Source organism: Arachis stenosperma, chromosome 4 (genome assembly GCF_014773155.1).
Source record: "Arachis stenosperma cultivar V10309 chromosome 4, arast.V10309.gnm1.PFL2, whole genome shotgun sequence".
Lineage (NCBI taxonomy): Eukaryota > Viridiplantae > Streptophyta > Magnoliopsida > Fabales > Fabaceae > Arachis > Arachis stenosperma.
This window is the reverse complement of record NC_080380.1, coordinates 140,356,925-140,368,295: the sequence shown is the minus strand read 5'-3', so window position 1 is coordinate 140,368,295 and position 11,371 is coordinate 140,356,925. Positions and strand designations below refer to the sequence as shown.

Here is an 11,371-nt window from a genome sequence, read left to right as displayed (position 1 = left end):
TTAATTATTGGATTTTATAGTGTTTTTCGAAATTGTGGGAACAGTACAATACGCCCCCTTTATATTGACAATACACCCCTCTTGTATTGGATATTGCCTCCTTGTATTGACAATACGCCCCCTTGTATTGGATAAAATATCCAATACAAGGAGGCGTATTGTCAATACAAGAGGGGCGTATTGTACTGTTCCCACAATTTCAAAAAACACCATAAAATCCAATGATTGAGTATTACACCCAAATTTTTTCAATATACAAAAAAAATTAACCGTTCTTTCCAGGCGGTTACACAAGTATCGGGTGTAAGGAACTATAATTAATTAAAAATTAAAAATAATAAAATATTGAATTGTCACAAAACAAAAAGAGAAGGAGCATGGAGAGGAAGCAGTTGGGCATGAATGACATCCTCCCTCGGGAGCTCATTTGCCGAATCTTTCTAAGGGTACCCGCCAAAGACCTGTTTTGCCTCAGATTCGTTTCAAAACTTTGGCACTCTTTCATTTCCGATCCAGACTTTGCAGAATCGCATTACAACCTTCACTCCGCATCTTCTCGTTCGTACTTATTGGTAAAAGACTATAGTAGTGCTTACTGTGTTCACTTAGACACGCTATTTGATGTTGCAGCACCAGCACCACCACCAACACTCAAAGAGGTATCTCTCCCTTCTAGGAAGGAGCCATATCCTCATTTTCGTCTCTTGGGATCCTGCCGAGGCTTTGTTCTCTTAAAGGAAAAACCAGATTTTCTTGTTATATGTAACCCAGCGACTGGATCCAGCAAAACAATATCTTACTCTCATATTAAGGTCCGGCGCGATGATTCAATTCGATATGGATTTGGTTTCGATGCATCACGTGATGACTATTTAATAGTTCTATCTTGGCATAAATACCCCCACGGCTTAGTTTGCTTTTCGTTGAGAACCAATTCATGGATTAATCTCGATGAAGAACTCCCCAAAACCAGGGTTAGGTGGAAGCAGAAACTTTCTACGTTGTTCTTACATGGCGCTATTCATTGGTTGTGTTACTCTAATAGAGATCACATTGATGATGATATTCTTATCCTTGATTTGAAGGAAAGGAGTTTCTCGACGATATCTATGCCAACACAACTCGTAGGGTGTTACCCCATCTATCTCATCACACTAGGAGGGTACCTAGGCCTAGCCTTGTATTCGCATGACAAGCAGAAAACTGAGATATGGGTTATGAAAGAATATAAAGTGCCGTCATCTTGGATTCTAATGTATGAGATTCCTTGTGGTAACAATTTGCCTCTATGCATGTCCAATGGAAATGACATTATTGCGTTAAATTTTACTCCGCTGGATTACAAATTAAGATTTGTCAAATATAACGTCAGGGGAGAGCTTCTAAATTATTCTCCTCTACCTCTTTCTGAATGTTATTACTTCCATAGAAGTTTCTCTGAATATACAGGGAGTCTCTTTCCATTCCCCTGTGACATTAAGGATAGGGATAAGAAGAAGAAAACTGGTATGTAAACTATTCTCCTATGCTTTGCACCCTATTGCTTTGTGATTAATGAAAAAGTACCAAGCAAGATGCATCATGCATAAAGTTGCATTGAGATATGAGATTTGACTATTGATGGTATGAAATTAGAATTTATCATTAATCACTTTCTTGCTTCTTACAGTCCAGTCTTATGGTGAGGCTTAAGGTTTAGCTATGTTTTCATGTCTAAAGCTGTGACCTTTTTCCGCTGATCTTCTTTGCAGGCCAAGAATGTTTTGAACAACATGATGTTGCCAAAGATTAGAATGACAATGGGGTCAAATAAAGGAAGAGAATATGGAGCAAACATATTAGTGAACAACGAACATACAGCCGAACAACTTAAGAGTTTGGAAGTATGGTTTTCTTTCCAAATTTCGCATTTGTTAGGTATGCTGTGGACACTAATAACAGTCTTCTGTCGCTGTTTCTTTTCCTGTTTCTCCTTGGCTTCTATCCAAGTAGCATTACAAAAAAGACTACTTAACTTACTAGCTCCTTCCATTTTCTTTTTCATTTGGTTGTTTAATAGCTAGAGATGAGGTAATGAATGCTTAAATGTCAAAGAACAATCATACGTCAGAATCTGCTGTCTCCGCATTGTATCTGAGACCTTTTCGCAGAACTATTTTTAATTCTATATCATAAAAACTAGTCATACGTTTGTATGAGAATTGAGAAGGATCTAAGTTAGTTTTATACTATCTGGTGTGAGGTGCTGCAAGGTGCATTGGCTTTTGGGATTTATAGCACACTGAGCATCAAGTTAATTTTGTTGAGATATTTAGTTTGAAATTTTTTGAAGTCAAATTTATTAAAAAAACACTAAACTTTCTTTTTTACTACACTTGTTAAACAACTATTATTTTTTATTTTTTATTATTATGATGACGATTATTTTTTAAAATTATTTAATTTGCATATTACATATAACTATAAGGGATTTTACTGATATGTATAATTTTAAAATTATTTTATTTAAATATGTAAATTATTTTAAAATTACATATATTAATAAGTAAAATATTTATTTTATTGATTTTTTTTTGCTGTGTTTAGAAGGACTGTGGCTCAAAGATTGAAATTAAAAGAGAAAGAACCTAAGATTTAGACATTTAAACTTAACCATTTTAAAATCAAAACACATAATAAATTAAAATAGTACATTAATACAACAATTACAACAAATACTTTAGAACACATATTTAAATTCTTCACAATAAAATATTAGTACAACATAGAACACAACAGAAAAGAATAACATTGCAACAATTATATATTCTAATAAACTAAAAATCTAAAACTGAAATTCTCTAATATTTTCATCTTCCATACCATCAATATCTTCATCAAAAACATTATTTATACCCGGATAATTAAATTCAGACATTCTGTAATAACTAACAAAAAATTATATTCAGAATAATTAAATTCAAAATTATTCCTAATAAAAATGCAGTAACAACTAACAACTATTACAGAATTAACTTAAGTTTAACAATAAATTAAGTAACAACTAATAAATAAAAAACGCAGTAACAACTATCAACTATCACAGAATCAACTTAAGTCTAATAATGATTTAAGTAATTAACAATGAATTAACAACTATTGCAGAATTCAGTAACAAGTAACAACTATCACAGAAAACAGATCAAGTAAGAAATGGAAGTAATTAATTGTAAATTTTTTAAAACATACTTTAATGGAGAAGAGGTCCTCGGCAGTTATGTTGTTACTGTTGTGCAGTCAAACAAAGGGCGACGGTGTGCGAACAGAAGATAGAAGCGCGGCGGACGACAAACGAACATTGGCAACCAGCAATGCAACGAACAACAGCAGCACAGAGAATGAAAGATGCTCCATTTGAAGTGAAACCAAACAGAACAGACTCAACAAACAATGAGAGCAGAGAGTAGGGAGCAACGTGCGCGTAGGTGAAAGATCGACGGCGGATGACAGATAGCAGACGAATAGAGGTGAGAAATCACAACATTGAGAGAAAGAGAGAGAAAGAATGGCGGAGAGAGGGAGAGAAGAGTGAGTAACAAGTAGGTGTTCAAATTTAAACCGATCTAAATTAAAGCGCTCATCCAATCCAATTCAAATCAAAAACGACCTAACTAAAACTGCACTAATTCGGATTTGATTGGATTCTATTTTTCGCAAATTGTGCGGTTTATAATATTATTATGAGGGATGATAGGGGGCAGCAACTTTTGTGATTTGTAGTCATCAAATAGCCATCAATGATAATCTAATAGTGTGAGATTGGTGTGAGATTTCATCCAATGGCTCACTTTTCTTTGCTGGTTACATGCTAGCCAAAATTTAATAAAGTTGTTGTCCCCTAAACTTTTCTTATTATTATTTTATTATTATATTTACAATTATACTTATAACATATTCAATTTGTTATACATTTTTATATTATTCATGTATTATTATTATTTAATAAATATTTATGTTTACAATGTTATTTATTTATTTATTTTAACTAACCTAGAATTTTGTTTTCATTGTTATGTTATCATTGGTTTTTTAAGATATTGTTGAGATTTGTTATGTCATTGTTGACTATTTAAAACTTGATGTTGAGACTTGTTATATGTATTTAATTTTTTTAATTTGCAAAACCGCAAATACAATCCAATCCAAACCGTTTGAAATTGGATCAGATTGGATCAGATTTTTTAAAAAAAGTATCCAATCCAAAACTGCACCGCAAGTAAAATTAGTGTTCGGATCGAATGAGTTTTTGATTCAAAACCGATCTAAACCGCACAGCGAATACCCCTAGTGACGAGTCAAAGCCATTAAGGTTGTGTTTTTCTTTTGATTTTGGGCTCAAACGGCACCATTTTGGGCCAAAACAGGCACCATCATCAAACTCGCGATTTTGACCGAGTTTATGCAAGTCTAGTCGAGTTTACTCAAAAACGAATTTGTATTCGAGTTAACTTGATTCCACTGTCTAAACTCATAAACTCACGAATTTGACAATCATGATTGTGTTTGGTATAAAATTAAAAATGTACTAAATTGAGTTATGTCTTAGTATTATGTTTAATTTAAAATAAATATAGAAATTAAGTGGTAGATTTATAATTTAAAAAGTTAAATGAAAATATTTTTAATAAAAAATATTATTAAAATTTTAGTCTCTATCTCTAAAATTTCAGTTCCTTATATTTCTATTTTCTAGAGATACTGAATAGACTAAAATTTTAGTTCCAATTTTTGACCACCAAATATAATACTAAATCTCAATTCTTTAGTCTCTATCTCCTTAACCAAACGCTATTTAAGAATGAGATTTTAAATTTGTCCCAAATAATTTTTGAATGAATATTTTAATTTTAAATAAAACACTACAACCAAATAAAATACTTAACCAAATCGTTTTTTACGTCACACGCTTATTCGAAGTTTTAGATTTATAGATTCGTAACAAAAAAGATGAATATTGGACAGCATTGTAATATTCCAAGACCTATGAGTCCAATTCTTCAAGGATTTATTTATATATTTTTTTCAAAAATCTACAAGTTCATCGTAAAGGGTTTGCTAGAATTTATTTGATACTTTAGTTTCTTTAAGAATTTAAAAAGAATTTCAAATGTTTTTAAAATATAGTATTCTAATAAATTTAACTGTTGATGTTAATTATAAAAAATATATATAATATATTAATTAAAATTAACGATTAAAATTATTTAAATATTAATATTCTAAGAATATTTGAAACTTTTTTTAAAATCTTATTTATTTTATTTTTTAAAAAACTAATTTCTTTCATAATTTAAATAATTAGAACAACTTAAAATAAAGAGTAATTATGCAGTTTTAGTTCTTTTTCTTAAAAGAAATAGAATCCTACTTATTATTTTAACTATCCTTCTAATATCTAAAGAAATTTAAGTTTTTATTTTTAATATTTTGAGAATATAATATATATTTAATCTTTTTACATATTTAAAAATTTAAAAAATTTAAAAAATAAATTAACTTTCTAATCAATATTCTTATTTTAGTGCATGATATATATATATATATATATATATATATATATATATATATATATATATATTCCTTTGAGATATAGGTGTTAATGACTCGAATTTATTGATTTTTTTTCACCAATTAGGATCTGTCCATAATTTATTTTGTTGAGTTTGGGTGGACTGAGTTAAAATAATTTTTTTAAAGGAAAAACTAATAAAATTTTATAAAATTATATTAATAATAAACTAAAAAAATTTATATCTCGAACCCTTGGTTTATATTTCATGTAACTAAAATTAGATACTTAGTTTAAGTTAATTATTTTTTAAAATTATTCGAAGAGTTGCTTAATGAAAAATTAATTTAGAGTAAACTTTGGATAGACACAAATTGGTAAGGTTGTAGCTTCCTTGATCGACAGAAAAAGTATAGGTAAGGAGACTCTGACACTTATGAATTACCTGAAAAGTATTTTGAGTAAAAGATAAATACGTTTTTGATTTTTTTTTGTAAATATTTTTATTTTTGACTATTAAAAAATATTTTTAAGTTTTTGATGTTTTTAAAAGTTTAACTGATTAGTCCCTTCATTTAAATATATTCTATCAGATTTAACGGAAAAATCTGATGTGACTTCCGTAATGCTTGTCACGTGTTATGCATATGTTTGTCCTCATTTTTTTCATGAATTTTCTACTGTGCATGCTTTTTTTTTTTCCATTTCTTTCAAGTGATTCTTGTCTTCAAAATTTTAAATCACTCAAACAAACATATTAAGATATCGAATGGGAGAAAAGTAAATTAAATTATGGTAAATCTAATAGGGATATTGTAGTCATTTTTTATAAAACAAATGAGTAAAGTATCATTTTTGTCCCGAACGTTTGGAGTAAGTTTTAAAGTTGTCCCTAACTTTCAATAGTCCTATTTAAGTCCCTAACGTTTCAAAATTGACTCAATGTTGTCTTGCCGTTAGGGATCAGTTAACAGAATTGACGACAGGACAAAATTGAGACGATTTTTGAAACGTTAGGGACTTAAATAGGACGAAAACGTTAAGGACAAAAACAATACATAAAAATAAATTTTAATTTAATTTTATCTTTCAATAATATTAATTTTTTCCTGTACATAGTATTCAATTATTTTTTAATTACATCGTCTAAATAAATTACACTTAATTACATTACTTTCATTTTAAATATTTTTTATAATTTTAAAGAATTTTGATATATTAGAGACAAAATGTATAATTTATATTTTATTATATATATATATATTATTTTTTTCTTTTCTGCAAGTTTATATACTAGTCATTCTATAAACATTTCATAATAACTAAAAATCTTTAAGAGTAAAATTATAAAAAAATTAATTTATTTAAAATAAAAGTAATATAATTAAGTATAATTTACTTAGATGTGATTAAAAAATAATTGAATACTATATATAGTAAAAAATTAATATTATTGAATGATAAAATTAAAATTTATTTCTATGTATTATTTTGTCCCCAACGTTTTCATCCTATTAAAGTTTCTAACGTTTCAAAATCGTGTCAATTTTATCTTGCTGTCAATTCTGTTAACAGATTCCTAACGGCAGGACAACATTGAGTCAATTTTAAAACATTAATGACTTAAATTGGACGATTAAAATGTTAAGAACAACTTTAAAACTTACCTCAAACATTAGGACAAAAATAATACTTTACTCTAAAACAAATTTTCTTTCAATTAATTTGCCTTCCGCTATTAAATTTTCAAGAGAAAATTAATTTATATGTATTACGAAGGAGAGAAAGAAAAAAGGTATATAAAGCGGATACGGAAGAACATTAAGAGGAATGGTGAAAACTAATCACCAATTATACGATATGATTCTGAAATTAGGACTATTTTTTTTAGTGGTAAAACTAGCTTAGTGATTTACTTATTCTGAAATTAAGTTTTAAATTTATTGAAAACCAAAATACAAATTATAAATTCTAAAATGTATGCAACTCAAATTACTCTACTTAACTAATAAAATATGAAATGCAAAATTGATGTTATTTATAATTTTATTAAAAATACAACTTAAAGAAGAAAAGTGATTGAATCCATGTTATTGTAGTACTAGTAATGTATATGGAAATAGATTCTCTTAATTTTTTTTGATAAGATGTAGTTTTTTATCGTTTAATATTTTTATTTTTTAATTTTATTTAAAAAATATAAAATGAAAAACCATGTTAAACTTATATTAAAATTAATTATTAAAATTACATTAATATAAAATACACATAAAAATATAAAACACACACAAAAAATTAGTGAAATTATATATATATTTTTACACAAATATATGATAGCTGATTTTAGTGTGTAAATAGTATTTTTATAAAATGAGAGATTACACCTTATTTTTATAAGATTGATTATAGAAATATATAAAGATGTTTGTTATAATGTCTAAAAGTTATTGATTAATTGGTAAAAAAAGTTAAATAATTAATTTTAAATTTAAAAGTATAAAGTTTTAAAAACTTAAATATTTAAAATTATTATAAAAATTAAATTAAACAAAAAGTTAAACACTAAAGAAAAGATATCATAAAATTGACCATATATAAAATGAGGGCAAATGCTATCATGTAGATAAAAAATATTATCTACATGTATAGATGACACGGGTAGGTTTATAATAAAACTAATGAATAGTGCATTCTACTAGAGGGAAACAAATTTCTTAACAATGGAACTTACTAAAAAGTAAACTTACAGTGTGTCATATCACACGTATAATTGTTATTAGGATTGATGAAAAATAATTAAATGTATAACTTTTTTTTTTCTTATTTTGGGCCTGGACACTTAAGTTGTTAAAATTTTAATAAAAAATTAAAAAAAAAACAACTATAGTAGAGAAAGAGAAATTAAAAACGACGTCATTCTCCAACACTTTCTTTCCTACAGCACTCTTTAATAAATTCCCTAATCTATTATGTGATTACCGACTCCTGTCATAAAGCCTTAACGTCTCTTTCTATCGCCGGTAATAGAAACAGCAAGTCTCAGAATTGTCGTCATCGTCACTCTTTGTCTGTCACCGTTAAGCACTCAGTCGCATGCCTTCTGTTCGGTCATCTTTCTTAGAAGCAGCACATCCTAGAGTAGGACGTCAATGTCATATGCTTGTGTGGAGTCTCGTCGACAGCAGCCGGTTCCTGATGTAGTTAGTTCCAACAAATTTTTTTAATATTTGTTGCTGAATTGTGTCGTTGTAATTCATCTATGTAGTTTCATTTTGATTGTTAAAGTTGATATTGTTGCTAAAATATGATTGATTTAATTTATTTTTTATTGCTGAAAATAATTACTGAATGAAATTTTGTATTGATTATCATGAATGAACTTTGAAGTTGTTACTAAGTTGAAAAATTTATATAAAAATATTTTAGTTGCTGCACTTTTAGTTTTAGCACGTCACCTCTTTATAACTGATGGGCATGTAACACATTCTGGATCCCATAACTAAAATTTTTTGTCACAATTCACTTTAACAAATTTTTATCCCGCTACAAAGAATAAATCAAATAAAAAATTAACTATAACGTAATTATAGAGTTATAAGTAATGGAAGATTATAATAGTCTAAAATAGTATTAAATAAAACAGTATTAAAAGTACTATAAAGTATGGATTCTATTTTTTTTTTTGTATAGTTTTGTAAAATCAATCATTATAAAGTTTATGTATTGTATTTTATTGTAATTCTCTTGTAATGATGATGATTCATCATTGATCTTACTAGAATCAACAAATTAAATATAAAATTAATTATAAATAACAATAAAATTCGATCATCTAGTCAATCCAATTGTTAATATACCAAATGAATTATGATGCTATAAATTTGAGACCCTCTAATAAACATTCTATAATACAAGGCTGTATATATCTTTAATTGAGAGTACAATTTTATAAGCGTGCACTACAAAACTTTTATTTGTTTGTGGTAATTTATTAATAACAGTTACTAAAAACTTTCATAATATATTTTATTTGTAATAAATTATAAAATCTTCCTAAATAATTAAAAAAAACTCTCACTATTTTCGATCCAATCAATTATAAAAAAATTTAATCCAAAACAAATATTCACTCAACCCATACAAAAAAAAAAAAAATTAAAACAGGGCTGAGAGAGAGGATGAAGGAAAGTTCTCTCTGAAATCCTAGAATCTCAATATCATCGCCACCGGATAATGATTCCATTCAGATCGTTCAGGGAGAGGACGAGAGCTTCAGTGATGATTCCATTCAGATTTTGAAGTAATGCTTAGATCTTTTGCTTCTTCTGTTGGTTCTGCTTTTGCTCCGGTGGCTTGAAGCACTCAGAGCGCCGATTCGGCGCGGATGCAGTGGCACTGGCTGAGGAAATCTGGAAGGCGAGCGAGCGGGAGTCTCTGGAAGCTTCGATTGAAGCTGCGTTCGAAGCTATCAGATCTTGTGGAACTGATTCTCATGTCGTTCCAAGTCATTCGGTGATAATTTCTTCCTAATTTGTTGGGTAAAAAACGTAAACAAGCCAAGGAGAGAACAATTTGACACAAATAAGTCAAAGCAAGATCTGATTCATCAATCAACCAAAGCACATTTCTATGTAGTTCGAACCAATATGGTTCGAACTCACTTTCCATGTAATTCGAACCAAATAGGTTCGAATTACACATTGTAATCCGTTGCCACATAATTCGAACCTATCTGGTTCGAACTCTAACTTGATAATTTGAACCAATTAGGTTCGAATTACACTGAAGAAATAGTCACCAAGTAATTCGAACAAACATGGTTCGAATTACTTAGAATTCGTTCCACACAGCAATTTAAGTTACAAACATAGTTTTCGCATCTTGTCTTAATAAAACTCATACAGTTATTTATTCCGGTGTGCATTAGACATACATTTCGTTTAAAACTTCGGAGACAGAACATATTCATTAACTAAAATCCAATTCAAAGTACATCGCACTAACCTTAACAAATTCTATCAGTCACCAACTACAAGTAAGAAAACCGATAATAGTGGAATCTAAACGCGAAATTGAAATAAAAAAAGTACCAAAGCCACCAATACACCTAATCATGTCCCCGTGTGTGCTCTACTCCTCCGAGCTGTGGGCAACTCCGACGTGTGTGACCGGGCTGCCGACAAAGCCCACATCTCTTTGGCCGGTTCGGATCTGCCTCGTCCATATTGGTCCGTATCCGAGTGGACCTCGGATGACCCTTTCTCGCACGCCTCTTATTGGGGTCAGGGATGACAGTCGGTCCGTCATATGGTGGCCAGAAACCCTCTGGAATGGGAGGTGTGAAACCCATCCGATACACACTGAAGACCGAACTAAGACGATACACCTGGTGGACGTAAGGCTTCCAAGTAAGCTGTGAGTAGGCACAGCATGCCAGTGCGTGGGGACACGAGAAATGAAGTGCCTGGAAGTATCCGCAGTCACATGTGTGAGATGCAAGTGAGACTCTGTAGCTACCCAGTGAGAAAGAACCAGTCAGAGTTGTCTCTGCGACGGTGAACTCGGAGTTATCCCTGTCGTACACAGTAACCGTGAAGCACCTAGCCGTCTTCAAGTTGGCCTCTATACACTTCACCAAGTGCTGACTAAATTGTTGTCCGGTTTCCATCTGCGCCTCAGCCTCTCTCCCTTTGCGAACAAATAATTCGGCCAACCTTTCGTATGTTGCCTTCACTAGCGAGCACACAGGAAGGTTTCTGACACCCTTGAGGATAGAGTTCACACACTCAGATATATTCGTCGTCATGTGTCCGAATCTACGCC

The 11,371-nt window shown here is 29.9% G+C and overlaps 1 protein-coding gene across 1 annotated transcript; it reads left to right on the top strand.

The window, feature by feature from the left end:
• The first annotated feature begins 377 nt into the window (after positions 1-377).
• Positions 378-10,078, top strand: LOC130975702 (F-box protein CPR1-like). Its single transcript, XM_057900450.1, has 4 exons — positions 378-1,367; positions 1,450-1,506; positions 1,752-1,883; positions 9,908-10,078. The coding sequence occupies exons 1-4, from the start codon at positions 378-380 to the stop codon at positions 10,076-10,078; spliced, it is 1,350 nt and encodes a 449-aa protein (XP_057756433.1).
• The last annotated feature ends 1,293 nt before the right edge of the window (positions 10,079-11,371 follow it).

Bases quoted from the DNA above. Each gene is read 5' to 3' on its own strand.
- LOC130975702 (XM_057900450.1), top strand. From the start codon at position 378: ATGGAGAGGAAGCAGTTGGGCATGAATGACATCCTCCCTCGGGAGCTC. The intron at 1,368-1,449 runs GTCAGGGGAGAG...CTGAATATACAG, and splicing joins TAAGATTTGTCAAATATAAC to GGAGTCTCTTTCCATTCCCC. The intron at 1,884-9,907 runs GTATGGTTTTCT...GGTGGCTTGAAG, and splicing joins AACAACTTAAGAGTTTGGAA to CACTCAGAGCGCCGATTCGG.